The sequence below is a fragment of the Nannospalax galili genome, unplaced genomic scaffold (assembly GCF_000622305.1).
Source record: "Nannospalax galili isolate Female #2095 unplaced genomic scaffold, S.galili_v1.0 scaffold180, whole genome shotgun sequence".
Lineage (NCBI taxonomy): Eukaryota > Metazoa > Chordata > Mammalia > Rodentia > Spalacidae > Nannospalax > Nannospalax galili.
Window position 1 is genome coordinate 1,348,570 of NW_008348199.1, and position 18,915 is coordinate 1,367,484.

Consider the following 18,915-nt stretch of genomic DNA (forward strand, 5'->3'; position numbering starts at 1 on the left):
CAGAAAGCCTAGTAAGTTGGAGCAGAAAATCAAATGGATAGAGTGTGAGCACAAAGTGAGCCCACCCAGAACCAGGAAGGCCTATGTGCATTGGGATTGTGCAGGAAGGTCCTGGCACAGGGGCTCAGCTCGGCTGCGGATGGGTGCAGGAGGCCCACAGACTCCTAGAGGCTCTCTTTTTCTGGGTGTCCAAGAGTGAGCAGGACTGGGTGTGACTGGGGGAGGGAACGGAATGGGCGCAGGGGTGCACACAGTGGCTGGGATAAAGGGCTGCACTGAGCAGGGCTTTGTTTTGAATCTCTGACCTGGCCTTTCTGTGCCATTAACTTTGTCTGCCTGGGCCCCTCTGAGGCTGAGGGTTCCCCACCAGGGATCCCTGTCTCAGGCTTGTGTCCTGGGGCACTGAGACTCCTTCTCCACTGAGTCAGACTCTTCACCTGAACCTAGGGATTCAGCCACTCACTCCATGCACCCTCCCCATTATATAGATGGAGAAACAAGTTCAACCAGAGTAGAGAGACTTGAAGCAATTTCTGTACCCATCACCCACATCTTCCCTGCTGTTTGCTGTGGTTCACGGGGTGTGGTTCACGGGCTCAGGCAACCTTGCCTACCACATGCCTCTCCAACTGCCTGCTGGCCCTTTGTCGCAGCTCAGAGGCCGGGCAGTATCACACTGCAGGCATCCAGCTCTGCTCTGTTCCCTGGCTGTGTGTCTTGGCCTCTTCATCGGGTCAAGGTGAACTGGCTGTGATGGATGCAGTACGAGATGGGTCTGTGTGACAGGGTCCTGTGGCTGTTCTCCTCCCTGACTCTATGCTTCAGGTGCTGGGGCTGGGGGGTGGCAGGACCTGACGTGCTCTGTCCAATGACTAAGAACCTATGCAGGGTTTGAGATATTCCAGCTCCAGTGGTGTGCCTCCTCTCAGATCCCAGAGTTGTGGCCCTTCCTATGAATTTTCACTTGAGACCCCCAAGCCTGAGATTAAACACCCCTCTATTGCATCAGACCCTGCTATTGAGCACACACTTTCTGGCTTATTACTGGGAGGACATACAGCCTGACAAGGGGCTATGATGTGGCTCACGGCAGGCGAGAGAAAAAAAGATGCTGATGGTAGTCGTAACTAGGAATGGAAGAAGGGAAGGCAACCGTTCATGTCTGGAGAGTTAAAATGGTTCAAATGACTAAAGGGTCACACCAGGCCCAATGAAGCCATCTGCAGGTTGGGGTGTGGGTTGGGTCATTGCTTATTGATCTCAGTGCCTAGCAGAAGTTGGTGATGATTTAAGAAGTCACTTCTTGCTGACTTTGTAGGCAGGGAGATGAGGCTCAGAACCCACAGTCTGTAAGCATTTTCAGGATAAAATCTTTATCTTTTGATGTCTTTGCCTCCACCACTTGACTTCACCTGTCTCTCTGAGCCCCATGGGTCTCTGCTAAATCCCTTCCCTGTACCATGGGTTTCCACAAATACTCCATCACCTGTTGCCTGCTCCTGGAGGGGAGAGGAGAGGGGAGGACTCTGACTTTGGCTAGGTACATAGTGATCCTTCATCTTACCCAAGTCTCACAGCAACCTTGCACACTGATCAATGATGACTGGGCCTGGCCAGGTCACTCAGCTTACAAAAATGGTCTTGTGGGGTAGGACCAGGGATGTCTGACACTGAATTCTCTGTCCTTTCCCTCTCTTCCAGACCTTGGATTAACAGGGTCTCCTCACATAGCAAAGGATCTGCCCCTGTGGATCATGAAACTTCCCCAAGACCTGCTGGCCCCTACCCCTCACACATTTGACTGCATGGGAGCGTCTCTGTCCCCAGCCCTACTGGAGCTGTGCTCAGGTTTCCTGGCAGGAGGCAGGACAGATCCACACTGATGTCTGCCTGCTCAATGTCTGCACTCCACAGCTGCCTTGTACGCCAGGCCAGGGGCAGAGATGGTTTCTGAAGTCCTCCATTCTCCCCTGCCCTGGGCAGGCTCCCCTTCTCCGTGGTTTCTGGTGATTTTGTTTTTCTTTTTTTCTTTTTGAGACCAGGTCTCCCTGTAGTCCCGGCTGGCCTAGAACTTCCTGTGTAAAACAGGCTGGCCTCGAACTCACAAGGTTCCACCTGCCTCTGCCCCCCAAGTGCTAGGATGAAAGACGTGTGCCACTGTGCCCGGCTTACCAATTTTTAATTTTTAAATTTTGTATTGTGTATGAGTATTTTGCCTGCATGTATGTAAGTACACCCATGCATATACAATGCCCGTGGAGGCCAGAAGAGGACATCAGATCCTCTGGAGTAGGAGTTACAGACAGTCGTTAGCCGTCATGTACTTGAGTGTGGGGAACCAAACCTGGGTCCCCCTGCACCTTTTCCAAAAGAAAGCCGTAGCGTTTGCCTGTTTAAATATGTGATTTTTCGCCTTTGATATATAATTTACATACATTGAAATTCACAGATCTTAATTGTATTGTCTGACGAGTTTTGACAGTTGATGACACCCAGGTAACTCACACCCCATGGTGACAAGATGTGAACGATTCCCATCTCCTTGGAAGACCCCTCCTGTGCTGCCTCATCAGTCCCTGAGAGAAGTAGAAGGGAACAGAGAAAATTGACCTTAATAATGTATTTTATGTAACCTACATGTCCAAAATACTATCATTCTAACATGTAATTAATGTTTTAAAATAGTAATGAGGTTTTTGCCTTTGGCATCTCACGTCTTACACCTGGCACACAGACCAAGTGCTAGCAGATGACAGGTGACAGGTGCCAGGAGGTGGGGACATCCAGGTGCGGTGTCACGTGGAGAAATATTGAGGGCAGGCGGGCAGGAGGTGACTGGAGCACTATGAGGGTCGCAGGTCAGGACCAGCAGAGCGCATCCCTGGTCTTGCAGACAACTGCCATCTGACCTGGGCCGGTTGCAACATCTTTCCAGTGCTGTCCCCTCCAGACCCTGTGGTCCAGAGCCTGGAGGCTTCTGGGAGGGGGCAGCAGAATGGGGCTTGCTGCTCCACCCATAGCTCTCGGGAAAAGAGTGCTGCCCTATCTCTCGGGGGAGGAAGATGGTCCTGCTGGGGACCCTCCCCAGGCATCTGCTACAGTTGCTGGACCCCAGTCTCTTCTTCCTGTGAGTTCAGATAACTCAGGATCTGAGGCTCATTTTCAACATGTTTCTAGGTAGACCTTTTCAAAACACCCTGTGGAGACAACAGATTGCTGTGTCATCTGAGGGTAGACACATCAGCTGGGGGCACAGTGTCACCATACACGTATACATGGGTGCTCTGTCCAGCTCTGATCCGGCTCCACAGGAGGCCTGGCTTCCTGTGTTGGGGTTGAGAGGGGGGGTAACGCCAGGCAGGTTTTTCCATCTCACCAACTATCCCCCACTGTGAAGCTGGTATTTCCCCACTTTTTAGATGGGGAGACAGAGACTCTGCAGTTTAACCAGCTTCATCAAAGTCAGGCTGCCTGAGCCAGGTTGCCTGCAGCTTCTGGTGATCGAGTTTTCAGGACTTGGCTGCATCAGGTGTGTGTCAGGCACGGCACCTTGAACTGTCCAATCAGATCCCTGAAGACATTAGCAGTTCCTTTGTCACCGTGGGGAAGGCCAAGAGGCTTGGGGAATCAGTGACCAGTCCAGATGCTCATGGCTGTAGCTGGCATCACATGCCTGTGGCTCTTCGCAAGCCTGGGGTACATGGCCTGAAAGCAGTAATTGGACTGATTGCCTCCACGCTGTTTTCCTACACCCAGAGGGAGTGTATTTATGTCATGTGCAGGTGTGAATATAGCTCTTGAGGTGAGCAGGTGCTGACTCACACACCCCCGTACCCCACACCCCCCGTGGCCTGGTAAACCCCAGAGCTTGAGGTACATCTGACCTCATGAAGCCCGAGTAGAACCAAGGATGAGACAGGGCAGGGACCCAGGTGACTGCAGACGAGATGCTGAGGAGACAGCTTCAGCACAGCAACCTCAGGCCATGCAACCCTAGGGCCTCAGGCCGTCCTAACGCTGCCTTCCTAGGACTCAGGGGCTTCCTGTCTCTGCCAAGCCTAGACATCTTAGCCCAGTGGAGTAGCTCTGGATGTCCTAAGATCTGGCCATTCTCCAACAGGCCAGTCCTCTGGCAGTGCAGGGCTCTTCCTGACCCAGCACCTTGGGCTGCCCCTCTGTCTGGGAGGCTCCTGTCCCTTTGTGGCCTAAATATTTCCTGTTCACACAATCACTCACCTCCCTGTTCCTCCTCTCCGCTGACCCAACTTACTCCCTTCCCTTCTCCCTCTTCTGTTTTTTGGAGTCAAGGTCTCACTGATTAGCCTGGGCTGGGCTTGTGCTCTCCTCTTTCCCACCCTACACCTCAGGCTCCACAAGCTCCTTAAAGGCAGGCCTGCACCTCATTACTCCTTGGCCTCTTCAGACAGAGGTTCACACAGTGGGTTCTTTTGGGGCTTTCCATAGTACCAAGAGAGATGTGCACGCCCCAGATTAGACTCAGGGTGACTGGTGGTAACATGGCCAGTGGAAGGTACACTGGCCATCACATGTGGACAAGTGGTTCTCCTGAGAGACTATCATATGAGTTCTGGAAGTTGGTAGGGAGATGGCCAGGCATACCACCATCCAGTGTGTGTCCTCACTCTGTGTGTTTGAAGGGCATAGACCTGGCTGTGTTCAGGGCTTTCTGTCAAGGAGAGGATGCAGACACTCTCAAGGCCCAAGTGATGCTGGGGGAGGAGTTACCACCCCTCATCCATGTCCCGCCCTTCTCCAGGCTCCAGGGAGGCAGCCCTCCTTCTCTCTCTGATGGGGGCAGTCACCAAATTTCCCCTCAGTGTTGCATTTTGCCGTGTGTTCTGGGGACAGAGAGAGGAGGGAGAAGCAATTCCAGGGTCCTTCCGTTGAGGTTCCTGCCCCACCCCCTTCCCCTGGCCTTCCCTGCGAAGACCCCCCCACTCCCAGGCTGCATCCTCCCCAAACCTGTTTCCTTTGGCGGGAAGATGGGACAGCTCTCTCAACTGTCCCCTCTGAACATTCCCAGTAGCAAGGTCAAGATAGATGACCTTTCAGCTGCTGTCATGAGCGCCTTCTGCCTCAGAGCTCTGTGGGTTCAGAGGCTTTGCTTTATGTGTAGAAGTTTCCAAAAAGCCCCCTCTCCTGTGTTTGCCTGCCAGGACTCCATGGCTGTGTTTTTACTCTCTCATGATCACAGCCCCTGATCCTCAGACTGTGGTGCCATTTTGAGTGTGCGTTTGTACTAAATAGCATAAAATTACATCCTTTCAAGTTAATTAAGCTACTTGGCGACCAGAGTGTCACTAAAAAAGTGTTTTAAATGTCAGCACAGAGTAGTCACTTGTGTCCCTGATACTGATTGACAACTACTCCCTGTAAGGGTCTCTGCAATTGTCTGAATGACCCAGGGCACCTTGCCCTAGCTGACCAAGACTTAGTCAGGGTCACCAGCACCAGAGGCCGTCTGCACCGACAGCAGAGCCATGGGAGGGGGCGGGTTTAGCCATGGTTAGTGGGTTTGCTTTGAAGGGGGCAGGGGGCATGCAGGACACACTCCAGGCTCGGAACTGTAGAAAAGGGCTTCATTCCTGAGACTTGAAGGACCCAGAATTTAAAAACTTTTAGTTCAGTAATCCTGGAGGTGGACAGGCTCATACCTTGGCAACTGCCCGGTCCTGAGGGTTATTCCCAGCAACCTGGGAGAGAGCAGGCTGCAGGCTGGGGAAGGACTTCATTGGTTGAAGGCAACTGGATCCAGCAAGAGAGAATACAAAGGCCTGTTGACCAGTTTGTCCTGTGTCCCACCCTGTCCTGCCCTTTCAGATAGCCAGGGAAGCAGCCAGCCAGCATCTAATGTTTGGTGGGGCAGGATGAGAACCTACCCCTTGCCCATTCTAGACTCTCTGCCTTGGTTCAGACTCTGGCTTTATGTTCACAGGGCCTCTGGTCCAGCACTTGCCCTAGATACACTTGCTAATACCCATTGGCTCTGTCACCTCCAGAATGACTGATTTCTTGGGTATGACATTTAAGGCCTCCACTGATGGGCCCCTGCCTATCCCTCTACTCCTCCGCCACCCACCTTCGGGGACTGTAGCTCTCAGAGCCCCTGTTTGCCCCTTGTATTAGGTACTTTTCTGTTGCTGTGATAAAACACCATGACCAAGGCAACTTATAGAAGGAAGAGTTTATTTGGCTTACAGTTCCAGAGGTAAGGGTCCATGACGGTGGGGAGATGTGGCAGGAGGCAGCTGGAGCAGAAAGCTGAATGCGCACATCTTTGAGCAGGCACAGCAAATTGGGAGCAAAACTGGACATGGGGCATGGTTACAAACTCTCAAAGCCCACCACCAGTGACGTACTTCCTCCCGCAAGGCTATACCTCCCACAGGTTCCCACTGACCAACTGCTCAAAGGCTTGGAGCCTAGGGGGACTTTCTTATTCAAACCACCAAACCTGTGCTGATGCTGTCCCATCCCGCCTTCTCTCCATGTACTTTACCCACTGCCTACTTGGAGCATTCTGGGCCAACTTTGAAGGTCCAGCTCAGATACCGCCCCTGCAGAAATCCTCCCTGCCCCTCTCTCTCCAGTGCATGTTGCCAGCTGTCAGTGTGCAAAGAGCACCGTAACAGGCCTCCCTGCGCTCTGCACCCAGTGGGCTCAGTTGGGCTTGCTTCAGCCTCTGCTCGTGTCTCTGAAGGGCAGCAGGTACAGGGAGGGGTCTTCCTCCCTCCCACCATTTGTCCTGGCTGCATGTCACTAAACCATGCATGGTCCCGTGGTACAGTGGGTAGGTGGAGTATGTGCCCAAGATTCTAGTGAGGACGTGACTGAGTCTGGTTAATATTTCTGACTGCTGAGAGGCCTGGAACATTCTGGGTGATGTGTTTTCCTGTCTTGGGACAATGGCGCTGTCCCAACTCTCCTGGATGCAGGTGCTGCTGCTGTGTGTCCTGTGTGCTGAGCATGTACCTCACTGGCCAGCCCCATGGGCCTTCTCAGCATGGGTGAATTCCTCACATCTGCATGCCCCTCCCCCATTTGCCACTACATAGTGGCCTTGGTGTACGGTGCACATCTGTCCCTGGAAGGGCTTAAGACCTAGAGGCGGTGGAGCCATCTGAATGGCCTGAAGCACTGCGTGCAGGGTGCCTCCCACTCTCCTGGTGACTGGAAGACGGTGCTGCTTCTCTGCCTTGAAGACAAGGCAGTTGTGGTGTCTGCACTGTCAGTGGATGGACATTAACATGCTGCCAGTGTGCCTACAGCTGCTGGTCCTGCGTGGCTGTGAACAGTGGGCTGGGGCAGGCAGGGCAGCCAACTAGTCCCCTTGGGTTTTTACACAAACTTCATGCAGTACTGGTCAGGCTGGAGGTAGTGGAGGCTCTTTGTCTATGAAGCAAGAGTGGGGGCACCAAGTTGGGGTGCAGGGGCCAGGCCTTGAGACTTGGTGCCCGCAGCATGGTAGGGACTGGTTCACTCCTCCCAACAGTGATAAAGGGAACCGTCGGGTTTCATCTGCGAATAACAAACTGGTTTCCCATGACAGTCAAAGTCGTGCTTATGTCCTATTAATATTTATTAGCAGTTACTGACGCCGGAGCTCACTTGTTATCTGTGGCGCACATCACAGCAGTTCTGTAAAGATGTGGGAAAATCACAACCAAGAAGCAATTAAACTGCCGCGCTCTGTGGCTGTGCGCACTGAGGAGGGGAGCGGAGGAGGCCGCTGTCCTCCACTTGGCTTCTCCACCCTCCCACCCTTCCAGAAGGAGGAAAGCGCCTCATGGTATGGGAAGCCAGAGCCCCAGCCGTGGCCTTCTCAGTGGGCGCTGTCCTAGATGTTGGGGGACCAGATGGAGAAACAGAGACTTGGCGGTTCCATTCCTGATGTTCTGGGAGCCACACTCAGTGAATACCTCGGGGCCCAGAATCCAGTGTCCTGTGCTCTGTACCCCCTCCCCAGACAGATTGACTGATGTTACGTGGAACATGTTGGAATGCTTGGTGCTCGGGATCAGGTCCCAGGATCCCCTGCAGGGAAGTTGATGTTCAGGCGAATGTCTGTCTGCCCTGGGACAGCAGGGCTTACATCCGCTCAGCCCTGAGGGACAGTGGCATCCTATCCTTGTGAGACCCGTGTCTTCATTCAGAGCACAGTGATCACAGCCACTTAGCACAATTCAGGAGGGTCAGGTGGCCCAAGGGACAGAAACCCTCATCTCTACCTGGTGTGGCAATGTTTCACGAACCCACACACATGTGATGAGGCTGTGCACTGAAGGAAGGGTCAACCCTGTGACCCAGTTTCACCCTGGCTGCCCCTGCCATGGTATACATCCCAGCCTCTGCTCCACCTGCCAGCCAGACTGTGGACCCCACTGGCCCTGCCTTCCCTCCCTGCACAGCCCTCAGCACCAGGCTCCCATCTCCACCAACACTCACCTTGCATCACCTCTCCAGGAGTCTATAGGAGTTTGGACACTGCAGAGCTGTTAGGCTGAGCTAGTCCTGCCCTGCCTTCCCTGGCCAGCCCACCCCCAGGATCTCGTTAGATCAACCGGTTTTCTATTCCCAAGTCATCCAAGACTAGGCTGTCATGCCCACTCCTGAAGCCTGTCTCCCCTGCTGGGATGTGCCCACTGACAGTTGGCACGTCATGCGAGACTGAGCCCTGTCAGGCCCATTTTTGCTCCCTTGTCCCTGCTGAAGTTCGTGGGTTGAGTCCCCTGGATATTTGGAACTGTTCACCAAAGACAGATTTTTCCAAAGCCATGTGTACCTTCGGCCGGAAGAAGGAAGGGCCCGCCCAACGCCTGCCTCCTCCGACCTGCCCTGCCACATGCTGGCTGCTCTATTTCCCATGCCGTCTGTAGGAACTCAGCTAGTAAGAGGAAAAAGTTGAAGTCGGCCCTTTTTTTTCCCTATTAAAATTCTCAGAGCTGTAAATGTTGTCATCATCAGCTCATTTATCTTGACAAAAGTGCGACTCTAAATGATCTGGCCTCTGAGATGATTGCTTTTGCTGTATCGATAAATTTCTTTGCAGAGCAGTGAGGTCAGGCCTTGCCAGACAGAATGCCTTTTCTACTTATTATTGAGCACTTTATAAGGTGGAGTGATGTATGCCTGTGTAGCCTTCGAGGTGTGGTCCAGCACACACAGCGTCCTTACATAAATGGTAAGGATGGGCTGTCTATGAGACGGACAGGAATGTTCTGAGCAGAACCCGGCCATGCCTAGAAGGAACGAGGTGCCAGCATCCTGCTCCCAGAGAGTTTGCTGGTAACTTCTCCCAGCAGCGTGGAGACTGTAGGCTTGAACTTCCAGGAGGTTGTGCCCCCAAGCTCACTTCCCACCAGTGACGAAAGTGCAATCCAGTCATTGTGGGAAATTCAGCTCCAACCAGAGAAATAGCCGCTGGCTGGAAGGTGGCGAGTGTCTCAGAGCTCTGACCACATGGGGCAGGTGGCCAAGAGGAAGCAGATGACGTCCCATCGTGTGCTGGAGAAACGGCTCAGACTTGAGGTCCTCTGCTTGTCATCTTGGCACTGGTGGTACTGGTTCTGGTGTGTGTTGGGTACTAGCTAAGAAGAAACTTGGGGAGCGCTTAACAGCTTCGTTGAGGTATAACACGGTAACTTGCCCAGAGTTGCTGTGGTTGGATCAGCCAGAAGGGCGCTTTCTTCCTGTTAGGTGGGTTTTTCTGCTCTCTTGTCCAGGATGGGAAGCTGGCTGAGGGAGTGGGTAGTCTTTGGAGTTTGACGTGTATTAGACACCTGTGACCCTCTCACACAATGAGCGAACCATACCTCACTTCCAGAAGTTTACCCCTGCCCTTTGGAACCCCTTCCTTCCATCCCCCAACCCCTCCACAAAACCTCCCATGTGGTTTTTGTTATCTTTGGTGCCAATCTTACATAGCTGTTGTCAAATTTATCCCTAAATATTTCTAATGCTATTGTATACGGAATTATAAATATTTCAAATCCCGAGTGGTGGTGACAGGTCTACAGGAATGTGTCCAGCAACCCAGCTAACCTCACTTCTTAGTTCTAGCATCTTCTGCATCTGCTGAAATGAGCTTGTGGTTTTCTTCTTTAGTTTGTCTGTACAGGGACTGAAAACTGTTGCTGGTTTGACCTGTTAATCCCCATTTCCAGACTCAGCAGAGGAGGCAGTCGGCAGTGTGCCCATGCTTCATCCACAGAGACGGTGACTACGGCTTTGCCTACCGGCTGGAAAAATGAGCTAGGCTTTCAACAGGGCCAGTGAAATGCCTTTGTACAAGTTAGAGAAGTCTGAGGAAGTACCACATGTATTTAGATGGCAGAGGTGCTGAGGAAATACCATCGTACCTGCCACATGGCAGGCTCTGTAGCCATTAGAATGACTTCCAAAGCTTATGGTGACATTGGGAAGTCTCACATATGACCCTAAGTACAATTAGAAAAAACTCCCGATGTGGCTCAGTGGATAGACAGCTTGTGCAGCATGGATGAGGCCCTGGGTTCCATTCCCAGCACCTCATAAACCAGATGTGATGATGCACTCGGAGGCAGAGGCAGGAGGATCAGAAGTTCATCCTCGATATATAGTAAAGTGGGGGCCAACCTGAGCTATAAGTGTCTCAAAAACAAAAACAAAACCTGTCACCCTGTATAAAACTTTACTTTAAAAGGGAAGCTAGGGATGGAGAGATGGCTCAGTAGTTAAGAGCAGTGACTGCTCTTGCTGAGGACTTGGGTTTGATTCCCAGCACCCACATGGCAGCTAACAACCATCTGTAACACCAGTTCCAGAGGATATGATGCCCTCTTCTGGCTTCCGAGGCCATTGCATGCATCATTGCACTTACATGTAGACAAAACATACACATAATAAATAAATAAATTAATTAATTTTAAAGGAAGCTACACTAGTAAGGGTGATGTTTTCTGGACAGTGCTGGTCTTTTTCTTTCTCTAGTTTCCAGTTTTTCTTGATAAAAATAGTCTACTTCTGTGATTAAAAAAAAATTGTAAGAAGACGACTGGAGAGATGGCTCACCAGTTCAGAGCACTGACTGCTCTTGCAGGGGACCTGGGTTCGATTCCTAGCACCCACATGGTGGCTAACAACCATGCATAACTCCAGTTCCAGGGGATCCAACGCTGTCTTGTGACCTCCACAGGCATTGTATGACACAGTGCCCTTACATACATGAAGACAAAACACTCATACACGTAAAATAAAAATAATAAATAATGGGCCAGGCGTGGTGGCGCATGCCTTTAATCCCAGCACTTGGGAGGCAGAGGCAGGCGGATCTCTGTGAGTTCAAGGCCAGCCTGGTCTACATAGTGAGTTCCAGGACAGCTGGGGCTACAGGGAGACCCTGTCTCCAAAAGACCAAATAATAATAATAATAATAATTTAAAAATTGTAGGAAAAGCAAAGGTAGAATTTCCTGTCCCGAGACCATTGTCCCAGGCTGTGTGCGTCTGTACTCTGCATCCAGCTGCATCTGTCTGCTCATTGTTCTCTGTCTTTCAGGCTTTGGGCCACATCACTGCAGTGCCTGTCACGGGTCCTCAGGTCAGCTCCTTGCAGAGGTTGGCCGGGCAAGGAGCAGCAGTGCTACCTCAGGTAAACGTCTGTCTGTCCACATGTCAGTCCCCAGCTCTGCCCCGGGTCTGTCCCTCATGCAGCGTTTTCTTTCCTGGGTCCATTCATTGGAGGACACATTTGGTCCAGAGTTTTCCCACAGAGGAATTGTTTTTTCATTTTCATGTGTGTGTGGTATACATGTGTGTTTATGCATGTTTCGCATGTGTATGAAGATATCTGTGCACACACTTGCATGTGGGGACCTAAGTTGATGCTGGGAATCATCCTCCATCCTCTTTTACCTTACTCATTGGGGCAGGGTCTCTCAATCAAACCCAGAGCTCACTGATAGTCTTGCTAGCCAGCTTGCTCTGCAGATCCAGTCTCCACCTTCCCAGGTGGGCTGCCATGGCTACCTGGCACTTACTTGGGTTCTGAGGATCTGAACTCTAGTCCTCATGTTTAACTGCAAATGCTTTAACCACCGAGCCATCTCTTCAGCCCCGAAATCTGTTTTTTCAAGCAGCAAGAAATTGTCAAATCCTTCAGTGGGTCGTGACCATAATTGTTTCATAATGAAGTAAGCCTGGCTAGAATGGACTAGAATAGACCTGCTATGCAACCTGGTTCTCAAAATACGGCCTATGCTGGGTCACAGGTGGCGTGTATTTCTGATGCTCATTCAGAGGATCTGAGAAACTCCACACAAGCACTTCATTTTGGGAGGCGGCGTGGGTGTGGGGTGCAGACCCTGGGTCCCAACCCCCCGGACACGTTCCATTACTCTGAACAAGTCTGCAGAGGGGCTACTGGCTCTCTGCTGTATCTGTTGGCCTTGAGGGTGAAGGGAGAGCTTATACCTGCACCTAGTGTATGTAACAGACACCTAGAGACCTGGCAATTATTGACTGTCGCTTTTATTATCACTGACTCCGCTTTGGTGAGTGCCTGCCGCGTGCACCGTACCTGCAAAGGGGCTGTAGGCTGCAGAGGTAAAGATGGTACCTGTGTATCTCAGAGTTATGGGTCTGGACAGATGCTTCTGGCTCCAGCATAAAGGGGGGAAGCTATCCTGGGCCCCTGTTATGAGACAGTGCCCTCCCCCAAGTGCCCACTGAGCCAGATCTCAAAGTGCCCCCCCTGGACACAGAGTCTCAGGGACTGTCAAGGGGATGGAGATGCAGGGCTGGTGAATGCTCTGAGGCAGTGTCTCATGCTGGAGTCTTGAAACACTCCTGGGGTAGGGAGTGTGTGAACCAGTCCTCATGAGGTGAGGATGCTGCCGGGCAAACGGCAGGGGCGTGGGACAGTAATACAAGGCCACAGTGTTCGGCCTTCCCTCGTTAACCAAAGAGAAGGGTGAGCTTCAGCCAGGAGGAAGGTACAGAGTGAAAAACCAAGGCAGGAATTCAGGCCAGAACAGAGCTACAGCTTCGCCCTGAGGGGCAAACAGCAGGGGCGTGGGACAGTAATACAAGGCCACAGTGTTCGGCCTTCCCTCGTTGGCAGAGGGCAGCTGCACAGGCTTTTCAGGAGGGGAGGACAGGAGCGGCTCTGTCAAGGTCAGGGCTGTTTCCTCTGGGGCTGTTGCTCCCAAGACACCCCTCCCCCTGTTCTCCACCCTCCAGCAGTCCACCCCACGCCCTGTCCCACGCAGACTCTCATTCCCAGGCAATGGCTCCCTCTGTTCCCTTTTCATGGGCCTCTGCTCTGCCTGTCCAGCCTCCTCTTCCTGCTCGTCACTCCTGGGCTTCTGTCTCCCATTCAGCCTTAATGTCCCCTCCCCAAATCCTCTACCCCTACCCATCCTGTTGGCCTAGGAAGTTTGCAGGGGTAGAATACCAGGCCCTGAGAAAGGAAATGGGGGCAGGTTGAGGCTGCTGCACAGGGATCTGTTAGCCAGGGTCTGCATGTGGCTCTGGGGAATGTGGAAGGCAGGCCCTGAGGTTCCCAGGAGCTTCCTTGATGTGGGTGGTCTGTTTGAGCCACACTCCAAGCCTGGCTGGGTTGTCTATAATGTCTGGCACCTGTCCTTTAGCCACTGACCATGTTCAGTCTGGGTTAGGGAGTGTCACTTGGCCACTGTTACAATGTGGGGGTCCAGGAATGGAGCTGGCAGAGCATAAAATGGCATCTCCCCTCCATCCCTCAGGCATCATCCGCAGCTAAAGTGTGGCAGAGACAGAGGGACTTGTCTCTTGCCTTGCACACCAGTGTGTGTTGTGCTCTGCCTAGTGTTTGGGGACCAGTCTTGATGCTGGACAAGGACAGAGCAGCAGACTCACCTGAGCCAGGCTGGACATGGTACCTGGCTGTGGCACGGCCCCTGAGGTAGGGAGGGCAGACTTGGTTTGCTGAGGGCCCACTGCAGCAAGGAACAGGAAGACCACCAGGATCAAGGGTTGGCTTATGTTGGGCAGCGGAATAACTCCCATACTTAATGCCTGCTTACCACAGTGCACTTGAGTCCTGGTGACTTGCCCAAGAGACAGGATCCTACAGAAGCTCCCCAGTATCTCTGGAGCTAGGAAAGGTGGAAGGGCCAGCACAAGGCTCTGTGGCCTTCAGCAGCCTTGGCTCGGGTCCCTCTGCCATAGTGACCAGGACCCTTACCACATCGCCCTTCTTGAGAAAGCCTCTCCTCAGTTGCCTCAGTTTCCCTCCATGGAAAACCAGGACACCCTCCTCATGGCTTCAATGTGATTCAACTTGTGTCCTTTCTCAAGCCTCTTTCTCCTCATCTTAATTGGACCACCTAGGCTTTGAGTGACCTCACTTGAGGGGATAGGGCCTGGGGTACTCACTTGTTATCTTATGACTGTTGACAACCACCACATGATGTGTATCTTGTCATCTACTGTAGATCATGGGTGGGCTCCATTATCCCTAGCCCACAGGTGAGGACATTTAGCAGATGTCCTCAAGACTACACAGGTCCCCTAAGAGCCAGGATTGGCCCCAAGCAAGCTGACCAGAGACATGGCATGGCTTCCACTGAATGGTGGCAGCCTAAAGCCCATGTTATACCTCCCTGTGGGAGCTCCTTAGAGTAACTGGCACCCAAGGCCCAAGAGCCAACACTGTGATCATTAGGGGTGCACAAGAGCTCTGTGGTCCACCAGGTCCTGCCCGAGGGCAGTATTCCCAGCACCTGTGATGTGGAGGGACTTTGCATGCGGGGATTCAATGTGATGGAGCTGCTCCTCACCTGGACTTTCCCAGGTCCTTCTCTGGCCTAGAGCAGCTGCCCCCTGAGCCCTGTGGGGGTCAGTGGGACAAGAGAGGTGGTGGATAGAGCTTCCAAAGCCTCAGGGTCAAAGTTGTGGCCCCTGGGAGACTCATAGTGGGGTCATAGTGAGTGCTGTCTCTTCCCCACTAATATGGACCAGATCTGAGCCGGGTCTGCTCAGGGCATACCTTCATCACCAGACCATGTCTGTCTGCCTGACCACACACTGGTCCCTTCCTCTCAGGTTAGGCCAAAGACTCTGATTCCAGACAGCCTCCCTGTCACCCCGGGCAGGGACCGGCCACCCAAGCAAACCCCAACATTCCAAAAGGCCACTGTGGTCAGCATCAAGAACCCCAGCCCAGCCCTTCCCACTGCCAACAACACCGTCAACCATGTGCCAACGCCCAGCAGCCAGCCCCAGGCCCTCGCTGAGCCCACTGCCATCACCTCACCCCTGAGCAGCGCGGGGGTAGCCTACGCCATCATCTCCACCTCCCCCAGCAATGCCGCCGCCATCACCCCCAGCACCACCGTGCCCGTGGCTAATGACAGCATCAAAGTGCAGCCCCTACTCATCAGTGCCGACAGCAAGGTGAGTGCCCACCAGAGGATGCACTGTGCTCTGAGGCTCAGAGGCAGTTGCTCACAGGGCTGAAGCCAAGGAGTAGCTAGTTGGTGGGATGGTCACGTGACTAAGGACAAAGATGTCAGAATTAGGAGTATGTGGAGGGAGTGTGAAAGGGGGACCAAGAGGATGAGTGGGTGTGAATAGACAGGAGGTGTGAGTAGAGGAGCATGAGTACGTGTTTGAAGGAGCAAATCTACAGGAATAAAGAGGGGTGAATGAATTAATGTTAGGGTGAATGGTAATTGCTGAATGAATGTGTGAATGTATAAGGGTAAAGGTGAAAGAATATGGGATAAAACTAATGTGGCTGACTAGATTACTATTTACTAATATTAAAATAATTAACTAATAACACAGACTGAACCATAGCTGCAAGAGAGCCCAGTACTGGCGCTCCATCTCTGCTGGCAGAGTCAGGTGGTCAGAAACTTTTTGTGCCCCAGGTGCCTGAATAGAAATAAAATTCATGATTTATTGTCTTAGGATGATTCCAGAAGACCCTGTCCCTGTGTCCCCTGGAGATTTCTGATATTCGCCCTGTCTGAGGCCTTTAGAGAATCATGGTTGCCTCTGCTTCCCTTTAAGACTCTATCCTGTGGTACGCTGTGCCAGACTGCCCCACTTGCTTGCTTGTGGCTGACGTCCCTCCATTTTCCCAGGCTGCACCCTCAGTCAGAACTGAAAGCATCCTAGCCCTTCTGCCTCCTAACCTGATGGCCTGAGGCAAGGGATATGTGTCTGAGCCTTCCCAAAATCAGTGTACCTGCCCTTGAGCTGAGGGTGAAGAGACACCTGGGACAGGATTTGAGCCCAGGCCTACCTACTTCCTAATCCCAGCTGGCCCTCATGCAAATGTTCTCATTGGGGGAAAAAGCTATTGTGAAGCATGGCTTTGGACACAGCAGGTACAAGCCACCTGTTCCTCTGTGACTGGTCTTTCAGGCCCCACCTGAGCCTCCAGGCTTCCCCTCCTTCCCTGAACCCTCCCTGTCTCATCCTTCCCTAACCCTAACCCTCCCACTGCCCCTCCCTGAGCTCCCAACTCATCCCTTCTGCACCCTTCAGGTCATCATCATTCAGCCTCAAGTGCAGACGCAGCCCGAGAGTTCAGCGGAGCCCCAGCCGCCCACGGAGGAGCCATCTCAGGGAGCTCAAGCCACCAAAAAGAAGGAAGATTGGACCCCCAGCCAGGAGAATCCTGAGGTAGCGAGGGCAGTGCTATAGGATGTAGCACTGTAGAGTAGGAATGGACTTACTAGGCGTGTCCCAACTAGTCATGGCCCAGCACCCTGAACAGTGGGAGCCCTGGGGCAGGGCTCCTCCAGTGGGCTGGGTCTGTACCCTGCCTTTTCCAGGCTGTGTAGACAGGGTGGGGCTGTGGTCAGCACACATTCTAACACCTTGCTGCCTGGCTGAGTGTCAACAGGACTATGCCTTACAGTGGAATTACGACAACCCCCTCTTCCCTAATCTGCAGACAGGAGTGGTAAGGGTTGCTGGAGGATTCTGAGTTGACACTAGGCAAACCATTGGATCATAGGCATTGCCCACACTCCCAAGAGTCCTGACTGTGGTCCTTGTCTGTTCTGGGACTCTGCCCAGGAAGAGATGCTGTTCCCCTGGGCAGCATGTGGCCCCTCCCCTTCTTCCTGACTGTGGCCAACCTAGTAGTTTGAAGGAGTCAGAGTAAGACCTGGAACACTGTAGAGCTCAGTTGTCCCCTCAGGCTGGGGCAGAAGGTGCCCTATGAACTTTTTAGAAGTGAAGTTGCACGTGACACCTCCCCCCCACTCCCACCTATGAGAAGGGGAGTAACAGGCTTTTGTGGAATGATTCTAACAATTGAAATGCTGCCACCTGTATTCAGGGGGTTCACAGGACAGCAGGTGACCCAGGATCAGTCTCTGAGGACTGGTGGGTGACCACCCTCTGCTTAGGCTGCACTCTCAGCACCTGCCCCCCCACCCCCATTCCTGCTCTGCCTGCTGGCGTTTTCCATGTGGCTTTTCCCACTCAGACCCCAGTCTCACTGCTAAACCCTCATTCAACCAGTCAGCATGGTTTTCACTTGACAGTCTACCCTGATCTGTTCCAGATGCCCCCCACAAAGATCTCACCCCAAAAAGGTTCCCCCAAGCCCCCCATCTCCCAAGCCCCTGATGATTCTGAGGAAGACCTTTGGTCCCAAGGTTGGCACATGCCTCCCATACCTGCTCTCCTTCAGTGTTTACATGCATGCAGCACAGACTCTGCTGTAGGTAGGGGATTCCACATGGGCAGATGTCTGTAGTCCTTGCCCTGGGAAGCTCCCTTCCGAGGGTAGAGACTGGCAGGACTACAAAGGCCACTAACAGGTGTCAGGAAACTTCCACTGGCACCAGAGAAGTGTGAGTTGTGAGCTACAGGAGATGGGACAGAGGAAGGCTCCTGGGGGACTGAAAGGGACTTTGCCTTAGAGGAATATGTAGGCAGAGGCAAAAAATGACAGAGACTAGAGGCAGAGGATAGCAGGCCAGGGATTGTGTACTATGTGGGCAGTGGCCCAAAGTGGAAAGGGACTGGGCATGCCCAGAGAGGACAGCTGGGCTGCGGAGAGCAGGCGGCATAAGAGCAGAGTGTCAGCCCGAGGCCAAGGTAGATGGCAGAATCTGATTCCGAAAGACCCAAAAGCAGGAGGCCAGGGTGGGGTTTTTGATCCCTAGGTAATGGGGAACCATGGAGTGTCCGAGCAGGTGATTTGATTATTATCTTTTGACATGTCCAAAGGCCATGGGGCTGAAGAGGTAGCTCAGTTGGTAGAGTGCTTGCCTAGCAAGCACAGAGCCCTGGGTTCTATCCTCAACATGAATAAACTGCATGTGGTCGCACTGCCTGTAATCCTAGCACTTGGGAGGTAGAACCAGGAAGATTAGGATTTCAAGATCATCTTTGGCTACAAAATGAGCTTGAGGCCAGCTTGAGCTACAAGAGACCCTGCCTTGAAAAAGAAGTAACATTGGGGCTGGAGAGCTGGCTCAGCAGTTAAGAGCATTTGCTGCTCTTTCAGAGGACCTGGGTTCAGTTCCCAACACCCATTTGGCAGCTAACAACCATTTTTAACTCCAATTCCAGGAGATCTGATGCCCTCTTCTGGCCTCCATGGGCATTGCATGACACAGGTGTACTTACATGCAGGCAAAACGCTCAGACACATAAAAAATAATAAACCACACACGGTGGCTCACACCTTTGATCCCAGGACTCAGGAGGCAGAGGCAGGTGGATCTCTGTGCTAGGGAGTTCCAGGCCAGCTGGGGCTACAGGGAGACCCTGTCTCAAAAAGACCAAAAAAAAAAAATAAATAATAATATTAGCAGGGCGTGGTGGCAGAGGCAGGAGGATCTCTGTGAGTTCGAGGCAAGCCTGGTCTACATAGTGAGTTCCAGGCCAGCTGGGGCTACAGGGA

At 52.6% G+C, this 18,915-nt stretch overlaps 1 protein-coding gene across 4 annotated transcripts in view; it reads left to right on the top strand.

Annotated features, from left to right (window-relative positions):
- Window positions 1-18,915, top strand: part of Phf21b (PHD finger protein 21B) — a 95,419-nt gene that overhangs the window by 40,333 nt on the left and 36,171 nt on the right. For 3 of the 4 annotated variants that reach the window (XM_008844706.3, XM_008844709.3, XM_008844707.3), the window contains 3 exons: window positions 11,557-11,649; window positions 15,084-15,434; window positions 16,536-16,673. In XM_008844706.3, the coding sequence (XP_008842928.1) occupies window positions 11,557-11,649; window positions 15,084-15,434; window positions 16,536-16,673 (582 nt within the window). Of the gene's footprint in view, window positions 1-11,556; window positions 11,650-15,083; window positions 15,435-16,424; window positions 16,674-18,915 lie in introns of all 4 variants that reach the window. The other variant, XM_008844710.3, reaches the window with a different exon arrangement.